The 23,415-nt window shown below is 32.2% G+C and overlaps 1 protein-coding gene across 1 annotated transcript; it reads right to left on the minus strand.

Annotated features, from left to right (window-relative positions):
- Positions 1-4,179: 4,179 nt before the first annotated feature.
- On the minus strand, positions 4,180-23,114 carry LOC111696251 (SID1 transmembrane family member 1). The gene is made up of 31 exons (XM_023465804.1): positions 23,081-23,114; positions 22,900-22,976; positions 22,561-22,598; positions 22,119-22,191; positions 21,394-21,509; positions 20,603-20,677; positions 20,231-20,317; positions 19,607-19,712; positions 19,043-19,101; positions 18,133-18,194; positions 17,041-17,090; positions 16,502-16,571; positions 16,208-16,355; positions 15,363-15,452; positions 14,810-14,880; positions 14,531-14,589; positions 14,297-14,325; positions 13,775-13,850; positions 13,038-13,110; positions 12,433-12,506; positions 11,645-11,695; positions 11,189-11,288; positions 10,034-10,149; positions 9,295-9,379; positions 8,822-8,944; positions 8,494-8,500; positions 7,982-8,088; positions 6,780-6,836; positions 5,834-5,915; positions 5,513-5,593; positions 4,180-4,798 (listed from the first exon to the last, which is right to left on the minus strand). The coding sequence occupies exons 2-31, from the start codon at positions 22,946-22,948 to the stop codon at positions 4,736-4,738; spliced, it is 2,277 nt and encodes a 758-aa protein (XP_023321572.1). The 5' UTR covers positions 22,949-22,976; positions 23,081-23,114; the 3' UTR covers positions 4,180-4,735.
- Between the last annotated feature and the right edge of the window lie 301 nt (positions 23,115-23,415).

The following is a 23,415-nucleotide window of genomic DNA, read 5'->3' on the forward strand; positions in this document are numbered from 1 at the left end:
CTAATCCTGCTCTAAGTTCCACTCTCCATATCCAGCCACTAGTTCTCAAATCAGAAGAACGGAGAAAGCGTCGATAAGTAACCGAGACTACCGCTCACAGCGGCAAATGCGCGGAATAAAATCAAGGCATCCACGAGATCAAAACTTTGAAAGTGACTGTCTTCTTTTCCATAAACTAAAATTAAACGTTCTCCGCAAATTTGTACAGTATATATGTTTTTGTAGACTTAACAGTAATTTGGAATTTTGATAAGTTGTTATATGTAATCGTTTTTTCGTGTTAGATTTAGTCAAAAATCCAGTCTATTCTAAAGGAACAACTATTTTCCAGTGTGTTATTAATTATCAATACTATTTTTATATATTAAGCCAAAAAAATCTTTCAATGTGTATTTGTATAAATGCCTATTTGATTCTAGTATAGCAATGTACCTAATTCCATAGTATTCTTTAAGCCTAATTATTAGTTTTTAGACGTTAACATTTATTCTCTTGGCCAATACGTGCTTTTTTTACACCTCTCACATTTATGACAAAAAAAGCCTTTGCGCACAAATTTAAACAAATAATTGTACAATACTAAAATCTTAAGTATTATTATAAATGACACATTTAAACTTGACAAAATGATCTTACAGTTGTTAACTTTTTACCTAATTTTTCTTCCAAGAGATGCATCAGTGCTTGATTAACACGTTAATATTTCCATATCAGTTTGCCACGAAACGTAATCATTTAAAGATGCCAAACTTTCCGCTGCAAATAAACCTTGGTACCTTCTATACACTTAATGTTATGCTTGATTTTAACTCTTTTTGACAATGTACACTTTTGTTGTGTTAGTTTAGTTTTATTATTTTATAATATCTTTGTTAATTTAAGAAAGGGCGAAGAAATGTCACAGTTTCTCTTTTGATTGTTAGGATTTAAGTTTTTTGGCAAAAGATTACTGTTAAAAAATTTAAAAAAGTTCAGATAACTTGGTTTTTAGTTTTTAAGTTGATTTGATTTTGATGCTTTTTATTTCGAGCATGAAAAAGTTACAAAAATTTTAGATAATCACCTAAGCTTTAATTTTTTAATAAGTTCTTTTTTGTTCTTGTAACATCGGAGAGCGGTAATGATCGCGCTTCCAATTTTTAACCTTTAGATTACTGAGAACTATGTTTTTTTGTAATCATTGCTGACTTTTTTTTTGTTAAAGTTATGAACCTTATTTTTTGGAACAAAGGAATTGAGTCTTTGTGACACAAAATCGGATTTTCTAATCCCTACATCTTTTCAACTTACGGCGTAGACCTTAGATATTTTTAACTATGATTTATGTTAGATCAAATAATCCAAGCTGAAAATATCAGGTTGCAAAGATAAAGAGATAAGTACATTTTAGCTTGCGGCTAGGACTCAATTCCTTAGTATCTATTTCTGCAATGTGGAATGTGGAGGTCCTGGCTAAAAATCAAATAACCCAAGTCAAAACAATGCTCTTAAAAATTTAAACAGATTTTACAATGTTTTTAATGAACTACTAATCCCTTAAATCTTTCTGTCTCAGTGCTATATTTGTATAAAGAATTATTTTATGTAATACATATATGACATAATAACCAACTAACCAATACACTATAAGATAGTTCACAACATTTAATTATTCTTATTTTTTTTTTTAAATATCTGATTAATGGTTTTCTTCAGAAACTACCACATCAACAATAATTTTCATTTAAAACAAACAGCTTTTATTCTAAGATAGTTGATCTAACCACTGGTTTCAACTACTTTCCCTGAGGCCGAATTTAAAGAATTTGAGTCGCGGTTTAAATTTCAGCCGCGGCGTAATTATGGTTGGTTTCACTTAAATTTTTATCAAATGTTTCAAGATTTAAGCCGGCCCTCAATTTAAACTGTGTTTTGGCGGATTTAAGCCGCGACTTAAATTCTTTAAATTTGGCGTCTGGCTTTTTTTGGGATCCACATCAAAATAGTACAGAAGTCTTGGGTTTTAGTGGTAGTCGATTTTATCAATAGAAGGCTACTTGATATTTCAATTATGATTTATGAAGCTGTTCAACAGCATGGATTCACATAAACAAAGAAGTCGAGAGAAGCTGTCAATTAAAAAAGCTTCTCTTTGATTACTTGTAAACTTGTATTTTGAAAAAAGCTTGTTAACAATAAAAATTATCAACAAAGTCGTCTTCGCTGTATTGATATAATGGCCTACCTCTGTATTAAAACCGTTTCTCTCTTGAAGTTTGAGCAGACTTTGAACATGGCAAAACAAAGTCAATTTTCTACTTGATGAAACTTGTTTTTATTGGTTATATTTTAATATTTGTAAATTTTGTTAGCACTTCTTTGTTCTTGTTATTAATAAATACTAATCTTAAAATGTGATAAAGTGATTTAAAAACTTATAGAGAGTGTTCGCGAAAAATTAAAGGGGATATGGGCTTACGTGGACAAATAATGGTTTTTGATCGCTACTAATCTTACTTCTATATTTTGCGTCTGTAAGGAGAAAATTGATAAACGACTCATACTGAAGAACCTAGCGTCCATACAGGTTAAGAAAACTGCAATATACGACTCGTATCGTGTACAAAAATCCATTTAATTTCAAACAAATCATTCAGATATTACAACCTATAGTCATCGATTATTTTTCGACGCATTTGTATATATATTTATTATTTTAAAATATTTTTTATTTGTTCTGTATCTACAATCCACTGAAAACGCCGAAATAGTTGGCGGCCAGACGTCTCTGCCCTTGATGCTTTGAATGAATGCACGTGGCAGACACACAGCGGAAAAAACGGCGTTATAATTGCCGTGTACATAAAAAATAACAAATATTATTTACTATTAAATATATACGAATGCGTCGAAAACTAATCGATGACTATAGGTTGTAATATCTGAATAATTTGTTTGAAATTAAATTGAAAGTTTTACGATACGAATCGTATATTGCAACTTTGTGAATTTGTATGGACGCTACGTTCTTCAGTAAAAGTCGTTTTTAACAATTTTCTCCTTATAGACGCAACAGATATAAGTAAGATAAGCAGTGATTAAAAACGATTATTTTTCACCATAGGCCTACCTATTTTATTGTTCGCGAACACAACCTTTAAGCTTTACAGAATTATTGTTCAAACTGCATTAATGTTTATGAATATTAAGTACCAAGTGCAATGAGGTAAGTTAAGAAGAAGCATAATGTAAAATGGACATATTTTCTAATATCCATTATCCAGTGCTGAGGACCCATTTCATATTGATTTGGATCTAAACCCCGATTCATTTCTTGAAGATTTACTAAAATTTTGAAAAAATTAAAATATGTTCTTCTCTTATGCTAAAACTTGTTCAACCATATAAGTGTATTATTTAATTTTGATTTGGGAGCAAAATGCTGGTTTATACTTTGCTTTGGATTTAGATGGAGATGTTTGTTTGTTCGGATTCGAGAAACTAAAATGTTGCGGATCGAACAGATCAGATCCGGACCCAGTTTCTGCACAGCAAACCTTATGCACAAATTACAATGAACTTATTTATGTTTTTTTTTATAATTTTCAATCATTTAAAATAATTTATCAGTCGATTTAAAATTTCTATGTAGATAATGATCTAAAACTTAAAGTGTGGAATAGTGATCCAAAAGTTTATGAGAATGTTGCAAATTCTTCCTAAAAACTTAAACTTTTACTTAAAATCATAAATGCACATGTCAAGGGACACAAAAAAGTCAAGTTAATCTATAGCAAACTAAATCTATGTGAAGTATGTCAATAATATGGCGGATAATATGCCATTGTTATATACGCTTTAAATGCCAAATAGTAAAAAATTGTTTAATTGTGCAGGCAAATGGTAAAAATTGTTTAATTGTGCAGGCAAATAGTAAAAATTGTATAATTGTGCAGGCAAATGGAAAAAATTGTTTAATTGTGCAGGCAAATAGTAAAAATTGTTTAATTGTGCAGGCAAATGGTAAAAATTGGATAATTGTGCAGGCAAATAGTAAAAATTGTTTAATTGTGCAGGCAAATGGTAAAAATTGAAATTGTTGATATCTTATCTCCAATCCCAGAAAATGTATCCATATTTTTGTTCTTTTCCCTCTCCTTAACATTACGATTTTTGCTTCAATATCTCCGATGTACATACTAAGTTCAAGATAATTTATATTTCAGACATGTCTTTATGTAAAAATTCATCTTTTTGGCAATCCAGTTGTAAATGGTAAGTATTTAACACAGCATCGAGATTTTTACAAACACATTAACTGTTAAAATCAATGTTTATAGAACAGCTTATTTATCTAATCAATCAATGTTTATAGAACAGCTTATTTATCTAATCAAACAACTATGAACACGTTATGTTTTTAAACCCCAGATCTTTTTTCAGCTGAATAATTGACTAAATATTTAATCAGCATGGTGAATCCCGGAGACCCCCCCCCCATTACATTTTTTCAATTTTCGCAACTTTTTCAACAGACAACAAATCGCCAGTGGTACCCAATAAGACTATGGTAAAGCGATATTTTAGCAATCTTATTTTTTACTTGTTACAAAAAATAGCTTGAAAATCAACTCCTGAGATATAATGGGCCTTTGTATTGTTTCATGTTAACTAATAAAATCAAGAACAATCATCTATCTAATCCACACTTTTATGGGTCCCACTGTACATAAAATTAAACAATATAAAAAAATATTTAGAAGACTGGAATCTTGTCCCGAGGTTTCTCATTCAGATCATCATCAATTGTCAACAAAACCTTAAAATATATTTTTTTTATTACATACTTGTTTTTACTAAAATGTCATAAACACATCAAAAAGTTGCAAGACTTTTTAAATTTAGTAAAACAATGCAAAATAAATTCTTTAAAAAGGCGATCAGTTTCTCAGTTTCTATGTTTAATGGGACACCCTTTACATTTGAAAATAAAAATATTAATAATCCTGCTGCAAAGGTACAGGGTTGCCCGCTAAAGATGATACTATGAAGACGACCAGAAACTCAAAAAAATAGGACGATTCCAATGTTGATTAAGTCTTCTGTCTTAAATATAGTATTTAAATGGCATATTTAAATGGTCTAGCAAAGAAGAAAAGTTTACGTTTACCAGGAATAATGAATATAAGAATACAGACCTTGTGAATTCTGTATGCAGTCTTCTCAAAAGTTTTAGCCTTTGAGGGTAACCCTGTACAATCCCCGGTGGCAATTCCCGGCCCAAGAGGCTTCTTCCCAAAGGTACATTGTCGTTTTCCCAAGGGGTGATTTCCGAAATGTTGATTAAGGCAGTAAGGGTAAAGGTGTTCACAGGTTATGATGGATTTCTTATGGGGCCGTGCCGTGATCAGTAAATGATTTTCAAAAATCAATTTCTTGAACACAAAATCATATTTTACAAATAAATACAACTTTTATAAGAATACGAGGAATAGTTTACNTCAGATACAACCCATTAAAAATGTTTACTCACCATAAAGGACAAAAATAATGAGGCTGCGGATAGAAAATGCCAGATGTCATGGTTATCATAGAAATGAAATAATCTGCAGCTCTAGTAATACACTCATTAAAGTTTGAAATAATAAGAATAATGATAATGAACGATATTGATTAAGCTAAAACAATAATTATAAAGATAAAAAGCATTAGATACATGTCACTGCATTTCAAGTTATTATGCAAGTAGTTTTGACTCGGAATTTTTTTCTTAAAAATCTTCATTTTAAAGTAATTTGCCAGTAAAAGTTTAATTTTATACCCAAAATTTGTTTTAATCTGATGAATAATCTACCTGGTTGTAATGTCTCGACTGCGCTGCGGATAGATTCCATGTCGTAGATTTATTCAAGAAGAAATACATTGCAGGAACCCAACTTAGCAGAACAAAATGTGAAGATTTTGAGGGGTGAATATATTAAGAAGGGTCTCTAAGGTTTACTTTTAATGACCCCTACTTCTACCTCTAATAGTTCTCCTTAAATCTATTTAATTGAAATGTTTTGTTATTATTATTAAAATTAGGTGGTAAAAATAATCAAAACAGCTAAGACCTAGTTGCTTTATATTTGTACTGTTAATATAATCATCAATTTGTAATTGTAAACTCGTTCTGTATACAGATACATGTATTTTAATAATAAACTTTATCTTATCTAACCTGCTAAATTATCTTATTACTGTATTATGTTAAAGTTTTCTTTTATTAGACTTTCCAATATATATATCACATCAAATCAAATCAAATCAGACTTTCAAAGGATGTCCTGCTTCCACTCAAAAATTTGTAAAAATGGAAAAACATTTGTTCCAACACGTTCGCTTTTGCATCGTTTTGGGCTCGTATTTTACATAATGCATTTATCTTCTGGCAGGGTCAAACATTTGAAATAATGTAAATAAAGCTAATATTTAGTATAAATGTCCTATCACCTCTACTTATAACCTGTTATATTCTCTAACAAACTTTACTTTATGTTATATTCGATAATGAACTCTACTTCTAACCTGTTATATTCTCTAATAACCTCTACTTATATCATGTTATATCTTATATTAACCTCTACTTATATCATGTTATATCCTATATTAACCTCTACTTATAACCTGTTATATCCTATAATGACCTCTACTTATAACCCATTTCCCTTCTTATGACCTAAAATTCTAACCTGTATACCTTCTCATGACCTCTAACGATCTGTCACACTCTAGAATGACCTCTGTTAACCTCTAATCACCTGAGTGTGGCAAGAAGTATGTAAGTAAGTGGCTGTCTGCATATTCTCTCTCCATGTCTGTAAATAATGTTTAAAATAATATGTTTCCAATTTCTTCAGGAGGTTTAAATGACAATGATAATTCGAGAAAGGATAAAAATAATTTATAAGAATTAAGAATAAGACGACCAATATCCAATCAAATCAAATCCAGAAGCTATTGTCCCAGAACCTCTCCTACAGGTATTAAAGAAAATACAATTGACTACAATGAGAAACAGAATACTGTGAAATATGAAGTGTATTTATAGTTTCGTTAGTAACTAGTTAACTCAATTATTATGTAAAGTGGGTCTGTTACACAGCACAATTGCTGTGTCTCATGTTCACTGGCCAGCAAAGTATAGTAAGTTTGTAGTACTAGACAGCTGAGTGCAGGCTTGAATAGGACAATACACCTGTGCTTTATTATACTGTACTGTACTGTACTGTACTGGTCTGTACTGTACTGTATTGGTCTGTCCTGTACTGTATTGGTCTGTCCTGTACTGGTCTGTACTGTACTGGTCTGTACTGTCCTGGTCTGTACTGTGCTGTACTGTACTGNCTCTGCAGGGGAACAAGAAATAAATAATCTCTACCTCATTTATTTTTACATTTTTGTTATTGATTTTGGTGGTTATTTTATAGTTAGAACTGACGGGTGTCAACCCAGACCGAAATATATTTTAATAAAATGTGGAACATCTACTTTTCTTACTCTACAGAGGTTTGGTCTATCACCAATCACCGAATTTTAAAAGTAAATATCTAGATACTTTTAAACCAAAAATCATTTATTCTTCACTGAAAGTTTATATCAGTTATTCCAATTCCAATTCAGCGAGAAAAAAAATGCTAAAAAATGTAAAGAAGGAAAAAAATGCTTTTACAAGAATTGTTCAAGATAAAATAAGCGCGTTTGGCGGATAGCAATAAGACGAGGATTTGATAACGACTAACTATATTTTAAATATAAAGTTACAAAGTTAGAAAAATATATATATCATGGTTTCTGGAAACTCCCCTATTCTTTCTCCTTGCCGCGAGAAGTTCTCTAAGGAAAGACGACTTTCATAGCCGCCACACGCGTCCCTTTTCTACAGAAAAATAAAAAAGATGTCTGAGTTTCATGAGAATATAGAATGAAGTATAGAGGAGAAGGTTAATAATAAAAAAGATACCTGAGTTTCATGAGAATATAGAATGAAGTATAGAGGAGAAGGTTAATAATAAAAACCCCCAACAGGAAGCTGGCAAAATCCTTGTCATTCTGGGCCATCACAAGAATCTAGTAAAAATATAAATCATTAATAAATTAGGAAAGGTTAAGATTAAATTAATGATTAAAGGGAATGTATGCGTAACTTAAAGTGACAGTCACTTAAAAAATGGCAATGCCCAATTTTCAACGAGGCCCTTAAAAGCGTTGTCTGATCGAGTGAAGATATCCATGTTTTACTTACTTTAAACTGTTTATTTTTATTTTGGTTTCAGCAAAAGTGACTTGCGCAATTCTTGCTCATAGGAAGCAATGACGAAATTATTAGACTTTTCCAGATGTTATCTTCCACATTTTTAATGAGATTAAGGTTTTAAGGGTATATATCATTGTAAATTGGACATTGCCATTTTTGCATGGTAGGTCACTTTAAATTATAGAAGTGATTTAAAGCGAACCTTCTAGTGGAATCACACAACCCCTGGAAGAATATCTGAATCCCTTCAGTCGAATTACAAACCCCCTGGCAGGATATCTGAATCCCTCCAATGAAATTATAAACCCCCAGGGGGGGGGCGAATGTCCCCCCGCCCCCTTGTATCCGCCCCTGCTTATACAAAACTTTGCATATTTGACGAAAAAAAGTTATGCTAAAACAACTTTGAGTGAAAGGTGAATAATTAACAAAAAATTAATACTCTTTTAACAAAATTAAATTTCGTCAAAAAAAATGTTTTTTGCATACGCACAAATCTTTTGAATGGGGGGGACCCTGGAGATAAATTCCCAAACAAATTAATACCCCTTAATATAAAGAAAGTTGTTGTACTGTATGTATCTGTTCCTGTCAGGGTAGGTTGGTTTCAAAGCATACCAGGCACCCATACACAGGGAGGAAATATCGTTGTACAACATCAGCCATATCCTAGATATATGTACACTGTACACAGGGAGGAAATATCGTTGTACAACATCAGCCATATTCTAAATATATGTACAGTGTTCACAGACACAGGGGTGAAATATCGTTGTACAACATCAGCTAAATTCTAGATATATGTACAGTGTACTGTACACAGGAGAAAATATAGTTGTACAACATCAACCTATGTACTATTTCCTTGTTGAGCATTTACTATCCATCCCAAATATATGTACTGTACTGCAACGTAAATGATGATTATGTTTTATGTACAGTATAAAAAACATATATGTACTTTAAATAAGTAAAAATAGTGAAACCTTTACAAAGAAAAAATTATAAAATCATCCAACCTCTTAAATAGTCCAGCATCCACCTTCCATCTACCCATATAGTAGATCTGGATAGATAATATCAAACACGTGATCACATGGACTCCTACATTAAATACATATAGTAGATCTGAGATGGGAACTTTTGAATGGGATATCCTTAATCCTGGGTGGACAACAAGCAATATTTAATCTGCAGATTAAGAAAAAGAGTGGATTAAGCCTTAATCCCGATATCCACCATTCTAAAGTTTTCAGCTCTGGATAGATAATATCAAACACGTGATCACATGGATTCCTACATTAAATACATATGATTTACCACACTATGATTCGTCGACATCTTAGCCGTTTCATTTTTCACCAAAAAAAACTTTTTATTAAACAAATGTTGATTTTAATAATACTGTTTTTAAATTGAAATAAATTTGTTATCTTGAAATTTTCTTGCTTCTCGTAAATAAATTTTTTTTGATGTGAAAGCCGCGGAACTCGGCCAAGAAATGATCAATGATAATGGATACGTTTCGGCGGCTAGATTCGCCAAACCCTGTTTCATTGGACGAAATCTTAATAGAAATAAAAATGGCTCAAATTTGAACAAAAGTTTGCCTAGAAAAAAATATTAATTTAGATTTTTCTTGAAATGCCAAAAACGGGAACGGAAAAATTTATCTAAAACTACATGCTCTGCATCGTTAAAAACAAATATTATTTTTACAATTGTTGAGACGGATCTTAACAAGTTTTTAAATATAACCTGTGAAGAAAATCCAGAAAAGTATAGATGAGTTAAGCACACCGATAACACCAATCAGGATTACAAATGCTAGAACTCCGAAGGCAGTGTAAGCATTTGCATTAATATCAGGATGCCTGACAATAGCAATCAATCAATAAGTAAATTGTGCATGATAAAAAAGACGAAAGACTCCTGTGAGGCGGGGCAACTGGCAGGAGGGTTAAATCTAGATAGACAATCTATTCTGCATCAAGGCAGGATCTATTCTGCATCAAGGCAGGATCTATTCTGCATCAAGACAGGATCTATTCTGCATCAAGGCAGAATCTATTCTGCATCAAGGCAAGATTTATTCTGCATCAAGGCAGGATCAATTCTGCATCAAGGCAGATTCTACTCTGCATCAAGGCAGGATCTATTCTGCATCAAGGCAGGATCTATTCTGCATCAAGGCAGGATCTATTCTGCATTAAGGCAGGATCTATTCTGCGACTTAAAGGGTCTGTCGATAAAATTTTTCAAATAACTCTTTATTTAAAGAGTTTGGTGTCCGATTTACCTCTATTTTCCCATCTCACAATTGCGGCACTGTTGTGGAACGACAAATTAAAGATAAAGGAAGTTAAAGAGAATTTATATCTTTTAAGAAGGAAAATAAGAATAACGAAAATATATTCCTCATTTTCTATCATATGAAAGTTTAAAGGATACCATTCGAATTCAGGCATGTAACTATTGAAAAAGATCGATAAAAATTACGCATTGAGTCCCTTTAAGTCAACAGAATAAACTGTATTGTGTACAGTACTGTACCTGAATCATATCTAGACATACAGAGAAAAGCAATTGTGTATATACCCTGTATTGTGTACTGTACTGAACATGAACTGATATATCTTAAGCATACAGAGAATAGCAATGGTGTACATAAACTGTATTATATACTGTACTGTACCTGAACTGATATATCTTGAGCATACAGAGAATAGCAATGGTGTACATAAACTGTATTAAGTACTGTACTGTATCTGAACTGATATATCTTGAGCATACAGAGAATAGCAATGGTGTACATAAACTGTTTTGTGTACAGTACTGTCCCTGAACTGATATATCTTGAGCATACAGAGAATAGCAATGGTGTACATAAACTGTTGCTGTACGGTACTATACCTGAACTGATATATCTTGAGCATACAGAGTATAGCAATGGTGTACATAAACGCTGTATCAAACTGGAAGTTGGAATGGTTTGGACAGATATGATAACATCCTAGACAAAACCAAACATGATGTTTTTACAAAATTATATATATATATATGAATTTTCGTATTTTGACACAGTTTTATATCAATTTCTCGAGACAGGAACATCAGATATAACTTTTATTGGTCGCGATCAAGAAATAAAATGATTAGCTTTAAGCCTATACCACATTTTATTTTTCCTTTACAGTCCCTTTAAGTACTTTTTTGCTATGAACGTACGCTATTCCAACAATTGACAGTGGATTTTTTAAAGAATAAATTAGAAATGGCTGTAGAACTTTCAAAAGCTATAAAAAATCGATTTATGATATTTATCAAGAACCATAAAAATGGCAATCATCATTAACAAAATGATTTCACCTGACATAAGTCCTTCCATAACCAAAGCAAGTCCCATGGCGTAAAATAACCCTGGATCAAAAAAAATGTACAAAATAGATATTAATTAAGTAAGTAAGTAAGTAATTATTTATTTAAGAAATATCACAAAAAAATACAAAATTAAGTGTTTTAGGAGAAAATATTTAAAAACCTCCAAAAATAGAAGTTGTGGAAATATTTCCTCCATTTCTAAAAAAATTAAAGAAAAAGGAAAGGAAAGGAAAAAGAAAAAAACATATTTATTGATCACATAACATTTAATATAACTGCCAACTGTTGGTGGCTTGTTAGTATTTTTCGACGATGAACTAACAACTTTTAAAAATAAAAATCATAGATTTATTTGTAATGTTGAAAAAAAAAAAAAAAAATAGGCTTTATGGTCTGTGAAAAAGATATATTCTACACAAAATGGATATTTTAAAGCATCTTTTTGATTCGCGCCAATTTTTGTCATCCTTTATAATTGATTATATTTTTAAATCTTTTATCTATAAAAACCAGAAATCCCATTATAGATTTTAAAACGAATGCAATAAATCTTTCTTATTTTAAGAAGAACGTTCTAATACAGATTTATGATGTTAACCACTACTACACCGCAGTAGAGGTTAAAAAAACTAAGCTTAAAAAAAGCAATTCTAGAAACAGAAAAAAAGGTTTTATCCTAATTTATTTACACTGCAAGTGATGAACAATTTGTTATGCCATCAATAGCATTAATTCAATCAATCAATCGGTGAATTTAGAAAAACTAGTAATTAAACCTGAATGCTGTGGGATTCCAAACATTCGTCTGATTCTAGGGTTTTCTGCACAGATCTGGTTGTATATAAACCTCCTGGTAAACAGTTATATAATCATCAAAGAGACTCTTGTTGTACTTTCAATTGATCCTCCATTTAAAGAAGGGCATACATGATTCACAACAGTACGTTTTAAAACTATATCTGGAAGATCTGGGAATAGATCATTCTTTAGTTTGACTCTTGTTTACTTAATTTCCTCCATTGTTTCTGTAGAAAGAAATCCCCAAGTCACTTTTATAGAGAAACCACAGTTAAAATTAACTATTTTTTACTCATTTATTCTTGGATCAGACACAGTTTTAGAGGGTACAGTTTTGAATCGAAAATGCCATGCTGCGGTTTTTGAGTTAGACATTAAAAAATTCTTCGCTTTCTATACTCTATAAAAAAATAGTTACTTAGATTAAGTTTATATTCAACAGCAAAAACATATTAAGTTAGGAATTTTTTGAGATAAAAAAAGTTCAAAACGGAAATTTTTAGGAGTGTTAATTCTTTCTTAAATCAATCGGGGGAAACCATCTACTTAACACTAATTGCAAGGCATAGAAAGGTGATCTGACCTGCGGGCAACAAACACCATGAAAAGACCACCCAGCATCACGTATCCAATGTTTGAGTAAACATGATTAAAATCTAAACAGAAAATTATAAACTTATTTTTCTTTCTTCTGTTAACTTAAAGCGACTGTAAACATAATTTTGATTGACAACGACAGTACGCTAAACCATTAACAAAAGGTTCTCTGCATTCAATTTTAAGCTTTAAAAATAAGGATATCTTCTGCCTCCTTGCTTAGATAAAGGTAAAAAAAGTATCGTTGTGAAACGGTCAATCTACTCTAAACATAAAGGGTCACTTAAAATTACGTCTACAGACTTCTTAATAATATAAATTCAGATACAGGTACCAGCCATGTTTAAATGAGTAGCCAGAGCTGTAAACTTAAGATTGAGATATCCGTAATCTGAGTATCCAATGGACAAACTTTTGATTTTCTTCTTAAACCGTTCTTTCTTGGATATAGGAGAGAAAAATCAAAAACCGGATTTTCTAAATTAGAGAGTTCCTCACATTTCTGTATATAATCTTAAATGGCGCGCAAAATATTAAATTTATCGGCTTCATATTCACGACTCTGATTTGTTGAATTTTATACACTTTTCAGGATACAAGTACAAGATTAGGGTAGTCTCGATATTAAGAAAAAGAGAGGATCACGCATAAATCTCGATATCCACCATTCTAAAGTTTTCAGCTCAGTTTTCTTAAAAATGTTTCTTTTTGTATTCCGCGTACCTGACAGAAGACCGAGAGGATGAGCACAAAGGAAATTATAATAACAAAGATCTTCGTTTCCGGTCTGATTGAGAACCTGAATATTTGAAATATATTGGAAATTTAGCAAAAAAATTATGAAAAATCTTGGAAGCAATTCTCCGTATTCTCCAAGAATTTTTTTCAAGAACTTTCTATAATTTCTCCCGAGAAATTCTATCAAAAGTTTATCATTAAATGTTCTGCTGCTTCTGAGAAATTTTCAAAATTGCTCTAAAGGAATACTCTAGAATTGCTTATCAGTAATTTTTAACGATTGCTCCTAAGAATCACTAAACTGGAATTGCACTAGAATTACATAATTAGTCAATACACTAAAAACCCCATTTCATTTAATATCGACGAAAAATTAAATAAAGCATTTTTTTGATAGGATGATTCTTTTTCAAACAAAATAAACGTAACACAAATTTTCTGAAGTCATTAGCTTTTTATGACATACTTACATTCACTGTTTTAGTTAAGCCCCTGATATTTATTTACCTGTTGATATGTAACTACTAACTGAACAACTAAACGAATACATTTTTTCAGTGTTTTTATTTGATTTTGTATTCTTAATTATTTGGAAAAGGTTTAGGTAGAGACTGGGGACCATGAACAAAACTAATTTTTAGCGCATTCAAACCATGAAATTGAAAATAGCTGAGTTTGAATACTAAAAAAATGGAAAAAAAACGAAAACAAAAATTAATTAACAATGAAAAAAATGTTTTCCTGGAAGACCATAGAAAATTGCGATTGTTATAAGATTCCACTGATACATCATGGAACGCCTGCAAAACAAATCAAAAAGATAAGCGATCGAAAAGATTAATTTAATAAAGAAATAGCTTTGATTTCCAAGAAATAAGCCGGTTTACAACTCTTACTTTTACCATAGTATACAACAGCCATAAATATAAAAAATAAAAAAAATAAAAATAAAAAAGCTACACCCCACCCGCCTTGAAAATACATTCTGTGGAGTCCTTAGCAGAAACTTAAATCTGTCACCTGCTGTTCACTTTAGGATGTTTTCTCGATAGATCCGAGACGAACAGGAATGTTTTAGTTCGAAAAACATCCTAAAACAAACATTTATCAATAATAAAAAAGATGGAGAAAACTACATCAAATTGTATTATTTTCAAATTATCAAATATTAAAATATAATCGGTTGCTGACATAATAATAATAATAATGATAATAACTAAAAGCCAGTGGAAAAAAGGCTTCCATCAAAAATATTCCCCAAATGATGGATATACAACAATATCATTTTAAAATATTAAATTTAAAGAAATAATTTTGTCAATTGAGAAGAGGTGCAACAATAAGGGGTCAGCCGGGCAACCACCCAACCACCCGCCCTTGCTTCTCAAGTGGGTGGGGCGCCCCTTAAGAGATAGAAAATAAGGTTTTTAGTTTAAATTCAGAGAAAAATTGTCAAAACTACATACTTCTATTCTAAATGAAATTCTAAGATTTTAATCTTCTAAGTTATTACTGATACATTTTCACATAAATTAGATTATTCCCCCCCCCCCTGAAAAATACCCTCAGTTGCCTTGTCAAGATCAGCATCTCTCAGTAGATCGTAATCACTCTCGTCAATAGTAGATCCTTCAAATTCTACTGTTCGTGGCACTTCCATCATCTGAATATATAACTTTCTAAATCACTTTCCACTAACTGCTACTATATCTTCGGTCAGTTTACTGCAAATTACTACACAACGCACCTAAACCTTGGTTGAGGGTGAAATATATAAAGTTGTAATCTCCGTTTGTTTATCCGTCCATTGGTTTGTCCAATCATAACTTAAAAAACCCTGGACCGATTTGCCTCAATTTTTTTTGGGGGGGGGGGGGAACTCGGGAGACCCACGGGAATGTTCTTGGCTAGGTTTTGAATTGAATGGGTCGACTTCAATACCGAAAATCTAGTTTCCCGGTAAAATCGTTCAAGTGCGGGTAAACGGCGGGAGTAACTTTTAGTAACCTTGGCCTTGGACAACCCTATTGACGTGGCCATCCATCTCGGACTCTAGACTGGCCCAGAAGATGATTCAGTATAAGAAGGGCTACAACAACTACAACAACAGCTACCTTGGCACCGCTTGGTTTCCAAGCCAGTATATAAGAAAGCTCTTCAGTCTTTACTCATTTATCAAATCAAATCAAATTAGCCATAAATGATGGATGTAAAAATGGATATTTATAATCATAAAGGATTTTTGGGGATTATCCATACTCCAATATATATCCATTAAAAAATACTTATTCAGACAATATTTAATAATCCCTTCAGAGGAAGAAAGTTCCTAACTCTGCTACGCTTTGTGTCAGGCCCGGCACTGTTCAGGGATTGGAACTTTCCTCCCCTGTAATCTAAAGGATATAATTGTCCTACCGGCGACAAGGCTCTTGTATCAACTCCATCTGGACTATTTCTCTCATCTTCTTCATCGTCCGGACTAGAAATGTTCCGAATCTGGGAGTCCGGACTATTTTCTCGTTGTTCTTGGTCGGGAGTCTGAAGTACTCTTATTTCATCCTCACTGCATAAAAATTATGAAGAAATGCGTAAACAAAACATTTTTAACACTAGATATAATGGTTAACATAGAATTTTGTTTAATTAACAATTTAATATTTAAAAAAATCGGAGAATTAAAAAAAGAAAAGAAAAAGAAACTAAACTTACTTTTGATTTTCTAAAGTTTCTATGTTCTCAGCAGGCAATGGAACTGGGACAAGTCTTCCTACAGACAAACCTTTTTGTGAGAATAAAATATGTAGATAAAAAATTATGACACAGCCTTTAGGTAATCAGGTTATAAAAAATTCTTAAATTTGTCTCCCAATTACTTTTACTATTACTAAAAGACAATCCGTCATTGAATGAAGTTGGGGTCGGCGCTCCTCTCCGATCTAACGTTTCCAAGGAAAATGTCTCCACTACCCCAGTACATTAGAGGCTGTATTCGTGGATTTAGAGGAGCCAGTGCAGGCCTCCCACAATATGACAGAAATTTGGAGTGATTTTTTAACCAAAAATAAATAATTTTTTGACAGAAAATCTTGCCAGTTGATGCTTATTATTCATTTTCACCCCTGAAAGCACGAGGTCCTTTCTATTTCTTGAAAATATATACCCCTGATTTTTATAGTCAAACTTTTAATGCTAAGTTTAAACTTAAAAATAGCGACCAAATAAAAATAAAATTCTTATAATTTTCACACCTGATGCAGCCGTACTACTGAGCGTTGAATTAGAACTGATACTTCCATATCTAAACAGTATTACAGTAAAAAATAATAAAAATAGGAATAATTTTAATTACATTTTCATTATTATTATAGTAATACAGTTTATGGAAAAATTGTGTTCTCTGTGTCTTACTTCTGTTTCTTGTTCCTAATGTTCAATAGATGTTATTGGCTGTTTGAGAGTGTTCAAAAATTAATTTTGAAGATGACTTCAGGCCTCCATAGTACCTCATACCTTGATCAACTAAAAGAGGTCAACTTGACCACTTGAAGATTCTCCATAAACATGACAATGTAAAAGAAGGTACATGGTTTACAAGGTCTGTAGACACAGCTCAACGAGAAACAAGGTTTTCTACATGCAATATGAACCTTAACTCAACACTGTGAAATCTAGATATATTAGGAGAAACTTCTTTAGCTTGAGAGTTATTAAAAGATGGAACAGTTTGCCAATAGTCATTAAAAATGGCACCTCATTGATTTCTTTTAAGAATATGTATGTCAAACATATTTCTTCAATGCGATAGGTGTCAGGGGCACCAAGTTCCCTGGTGAAGGTGTCAGGGGCGCCAAGATCCCTGGTTTAACTTAATGCACTATTAGTAGAAACAAAAAAGATATATTGACTCGCTGAAAATGTCACAAAAGCGATCTCCCAGCGAAAAACATTCCAGTAATTTAGTATTTTAAGAAATCCTTAATTATCAAAGTGACATGTACTATTCACGACAGTGCCCTTTAACCCTTTCTCTGATCAAGGATGAATGAGGTTTCCATCTTTATCGCTCGGAAAAATTGATTATTTTCATTTGTGGTTTCTCTATAGTTTTTTTGTGCTACAGATAAGTAAGGACAGAATTAAACCCTATGTCCCGTTGATGTACCGTCAATTTCCGTATTACGTCTATGTCCCGTAGACTACGTCTGCATTGCATCTACGTCACGTTAACGTTGCTTCTACAACCCGCCTACGTCATTCTTCCACTATTTCTGGGCAATTACTCAAAGGAAAGAATACAAATATTTCAATGTTCAGTTTTCTTTGTTCCATTTTCTCTGTACCTGGATCTAGGTTGTGAGATAGTATCTGGAGGAGCTCCTAGAGGTTCTGGTCTAGAGGGAACCTAGATTAAAGGTTAAAGAAATTGTGCCAGAGGCGGCATATGGGGAGGGGGGAAAGGGGGATATCCCCCCTGGAAAATTGGGAGGACGTCCCCCTCCCTGGAAAACTTAAGAGCGCAAAAAAAGAGCAGGCACCTTCTAGTCCTTAAATTTTGATTTTATAGAATAGTTTCCAAAAAAATTGGGCTGCGGCGCCGCTTTTTCTATCAAAATGTATATTTTCTATACAAATTTTAAATTTAAATTGCTAACACTTTTTCCACCCACACCACTTCCCCCCCAAATATAATCGGNCCGGATCCGTATCAGGAAACGTTGATATGGATCCGGGTAGCGCCAAAAGTTAACCAAAACCATGGAATAAATAAATCAAAATGGTTCGTAAATGTATTATTTACATGACGAAAATTTTTCAAAATTATCTTTAATAATTTAATGTTTACATTTATATAATAGTAATAACGACATTTTTAACTTTAGGATTACTATAGTTTATAAATTATAACCTTGCATAACATTTAATAGGGAAAATCCGATTCACAGAATCAAAAGTTACCTCGGATCCGGATCCGTATCAGAGTCAGGATCCGGATCCATCATCACGGATGCGGATCCGCATCAAAATGATACGGATCCGAAACACTGATAAAAATGATCAAATTCTCTGTAAAAGTTCCAGGAAAAGGGGGGATTTTATTTGCTAGAGGGGATAATTCAAATATTTCAAATATTTCCACCCCCCTTGAAATATCATTAGCCACCCCTGGATTGTGCACGCTTTTTAAAACTAGGTGTTTAAAAAACTTCCTTTTAACGTTTAAAGTCTTTTCTTTTTCTTGTCTTTTGTTACCTCAAAAATACTTCTTTCCTGAGGCATGACACGGGTTCTAACACAGATCAGACATGAAACTGAGAAATTATTCTTGGGAAATATTTAAAGAACCAAGCTTATGACTTTTGAATGAAAGGTTCAAATTTAAATCATGAATTGATTATCAATTTGTCAAACTTCAAGGATCTGTCTATCTTTAAAATCATAGCTTTGAGAAGAATAAATGCATTTTAGGGGTTAAAATACAAAGATTAACATTAAAAACATGTTTTTGATTATGGGTACTTAAAAAATTTAATTCCAGGGGAATTAAATTTTAAGAATTGGGGGGATTACTTTTAATGAGAAAAAAAAAAATTTGACATCGAAAGGCAAGTTTTTCACCTTTTTAGATACTTTCCCCAAAATATTTTTATTACTTATTTTTACATCATTTATTTCGCTAATTCAGCAAAAAAAACCATACATTTTTGTTCACTCCATGAAAGTGTCCCTGGCGAAAAAATAATATTTACGAAGAAGGGGGGGGGAAATGATTTTTAAAAGAAAATATACACCCCTGTATAATTCCAAAATGAATTCCTAAAATGACGATGATATACGCTCCCAGAAACATGGCAAAGGCTCCAAATGTTGCAGTCAAATATTCCTCTTTTGTTATCTTCTGAGTAATTGTAAACTCAACAATCTAGATGAAATTATATTAAAAACAAAAACATTAGATTTTGCTACCGACAGCTTTAAATATACTCCTTAATAACAATCCTGGTTAGCTGTTATTAAGTATCTGAACTCGTCGGAAAGACGTTAATTCTTTCGATTGAATCTGGTTCTATGATTAAAGAATAGTATGCATCAGAAATATGTGTCAAATGCATTTTTCCTTGTCAACAAGAAACTAGAATGCGTAGATCTAAAAGAGAAGCACAGAAAACAGATGTACGATCAGATAAAAAGAAGATACAAAGGTTAGAGAAAATAAAAATTAACTTGTTCTTTTGATGTAAATATTGAAAACAAAATTTCAAGGTTAAATTTTTTAAAGAACATTTGAAAAAATTTAAGAACCTTCCCCCCCCCCCCCCGAAAACTAAGAACTTTAAAATTGCAGTTTTTAAGCCAAATCTTAAATTTAAGAACAGACTATGTTATACATGCAGAAAGTATATTTTCTAGTATAGTACTCTATCTAATTTTAGTATTTACCTTATCCCTGCAGGGTCCCATGCATCTGTTTGTATCTAATAGGCTTGTATGCCTGCAATCTAGATCATCTGGTTTCACAACAAACACCTTCATATTTTTTAAAAACTTAAAAGGCTGTATTTTATCATTATTTTCAATGAAAATAAATCAGGCTGAAAACATAAGACTTCAACTTGGAAACATTTTCTGATGGTTTATCCTTTAGAATAATTATTCCACTCTAAAAAAATCATTTCTCCAACCCCTGATCAAATCAATGGCAAGCAATAAAAATGGTAATATCTTGAAAGATTTAAAGTTTGATTTAATAAAACTTTATAAAAACGGTTGCCTTTATCAATTTTTAGTTTGAAATAGTTAATTAATTCTTACAATATGGAGTCCTGAGGGGAAAAGATCTCGCCTTATTGTCATTCCTGTTTTCATATCCACAGTTTGCCAGATTCCCTAATCAATCAATCAATCAATCAATCAATCTATCAGCCAAACACTCAATCAAAACGTCTTTCAATAATTGGTTTTCTTACCTCGACTATATTGTGCGTCATAACTCGACTAAATTTTGCGTCCTACTTCGACTGAAGTGAGCGTCCTGCCTTGACTATATTGTGCGTCATATGTTGACATAAATGTGCTCCCTATCTTGACTATATTGTGCGTCATATGTTGACATAAATGTGCTTCCTACCTTGACTATATTGTGCGTCATATGTTGACATAAATGTGCTTCCTACCTTGACTATATTGTGCGTCATATGTTGACATAAATGTGCTTCCTACCTTGACTATATTGTGCGTCATATGTTGACATAAATGTGCTTCCTACCTTGACTATATTGTACGTCATATATTGACATAACTATACGTCCTACCTCGACTTAATTGTGCGTTCAAACTAAAATGTATTGTACGTCATACCTCGACCAAAAAGTGCGTCCAACTTCGACTAACTTATCGTCCTACCTCAACTAGTTTGTGCCTACTTATATCTACATAAATGTGCGTCCTACTTTAACTTCAATGTGCGTCCTACTTTAACTTCAATGTGTGTCATAACACGAGTGAACTGTGCACCCTACTTAATTTTACGACCCACCCTGACTTACTTTTTAATCCTACCAAGAGTTTGTAGTGTCCTACTTTTATTAAATTGTGCGTTCTACCTCGAACTCTATGTTCCTGTCGAGGTCCGACACAGGACAGGAGATGTTCTGCACAGACATTGTCATACAGAGGGGGGTCGGGGAGTCCATGCTGATAATACCAATATCCATTCCATCTAGACAAAATAAGATTTTAAGTTTAACTAACGTCAAAACCTAGCAATATTATCGTTTTCATTTTTTTGAAAAACGATCGTTTCGTTATGAAAACGACGACGAAAAAAGAAAAACAAACGATCGTTTAAAAAAATCTCTTTAAAAAGTTAGTGTTTCGTTAACGATCTTTAAAGACGACACTTAGCTAACGATCTTTAACGATCGTTAACGAAGAGAAAAGGAAACCGACCTGAAGGGCATCGGTACTTAACATTTAGTAGTTTTAAAGAAAATATCAAAAAGTTTAAGACAACATTCGATAAAGTTGATCTATCAATAACAGTTTTTTTTGTCAAAACGATCGTTTTTTCTTAAACGACCGTTTTTATAAAGTTCGTCGTTTCGTATTTATCAAATACGATTTTTTTTTCAAAAACTATCGTTTTTTACACAAACAATCGCTTTTTACAAAACAATCGTATAATAAACGGTCGCTTATCGTTTTTATAAAAAATTACTTTTAAAAAACGATCGTTATTCGTTTTATTAAAGTTCAAAACGATTAACAACCTTAAATAACCCCTATAGAATTTTGACTGTAGGTTATTTGTTGATAATAATAACAGTACCTGGGAAATGGAATTGAAAGAATTGTGGGGCTGATGGAGAAACCAGGAACTGGCGGGTCTCATTCACATCAACCTTAAAGGGACTGTCAACGCTAGTTCAAATAAAAGAGCTACAACCCAATTTTACTATTATGTAAGCAACAATGAGAAGTATATAATTTCTTAGACTGAGTTAAATTCTGTCAAGTTTCATCAGTAGAAAATAATCAATTTTGAGATAAAAAAACTCACAATATCTTCATAAATTTTGCTCATACTAAGGTTTAAAGGAAATCCTTCTTCAACTATTGTCTGAAAACTTAATTTTAAATAATTTGCTGATTCAATTCAACAACAGAAAAGTAATTTCCTGATATTTCTTTTTTAATTAAATGGGAAATTTTAAACTTAAAAAATACAAATTATCATTTCAATTATATTTTTTCACTATTTTTTAGTTTACCTGAAAATCTTCTTGAATATAAACTATCAGCTTAAATTCTGAAATAAAAATTAAAATTTTAAAAATGAATATTGGACATGCAAGGGTATATATTTAGACAAATTATACCCTCCACCCCCTCTCTTACAGATACCCAAAAACTTATTTAAGCAAGAAAGAACCCAAAATGCCGGAATCTTCCAAGCCCGGGTCCAAGGGTTTAACTAAATTTTGATTTTCCCTCCAAATTACTATACTTTTAAGTGTGTTTGTGTGTGTGTGGGGGGGGGGGGGGGTAATTCTACCTACACGCACCTGTTACCCATATACTTGATGTTGAAATATTCTACCTACACGCACCTGTTACCCATATACTTGATGTTGAAATACTAACTGTCAGGTATTGCATTGAGTCAACTTCATCTTCCAAAAATTCTCTTTAAACACATTAGTTTATTTCATATTGTAAATGAAAAATCTGTTCAATTTGTATAAAATTATAAAAAAATGATAAAATGAAGAAAACTAATGGATTTTAAACCTAGTTGTATCAAACTCCGAGTAGGTGTAGTGCTGAAAAGTACTTGTACTCGAACTAACCTCCACCTGTCTTTTAAGTTCTTGTACACGAACTAACCTCCAGCTCTCTAAGTACTTGTACTCGAACTAACCTGTCTCTCCAAGTACTTGAACTCAAACTAACCTGACTCTCAAGGTACTTGTACTCGAACTAACCTGACTCTCTAAGTACTGATGATACGAAATAAATATTATGTTAAATAAGGAAATGGCAAGAAAATAGAAATAGTTCCACCCTAAGTCCCTCCCATGATTTGGCAAAGAAAAAGTTAAAGCTGGGATTAAAATATTATTTTT

Source organism: Eurytemora carolleeae, unplaced genomic scaffold (genome assembly GCF_000591075.1).
Source record: "Eurytemora carolleeae unplaced genomic scaffold, Eaff_2.0 scaffold137, whole genome shotgun sequence".
In the NCBI taxonomy this organism is placed as follows: Eukaryota; Metazoa; Arthropoda; class Copepoda; order Calanoida; family Temoridae; genus Eurytemora; species Eurytemora carolleeae.

Excerpts from the sequence above, each read along its gene's own strand:
- LOC111696251 (XM_023465804.1), bottom strand. The coding sequence starts at position 22,948 with ATGCAATACCTGACAGTTAGTATTTCAACATCAAGTATATGGGTAACA. Across the intron at positions 20,318-20,602 it reads TCCCCTCAGGACTCCATATT|GTGTTTGTTGTGAAACCAGA; the intron begins GTAAGAATTAAT and ends AAAAATATGAAG. Across the intron at positions 16,356-16,501 it reads GAAACTTTAGAAAATCAAAA|TGAGGATGAAATAAGAGTAC; the intron begins GTAAGTTTAGTT and ends ATTTTTATGCAG.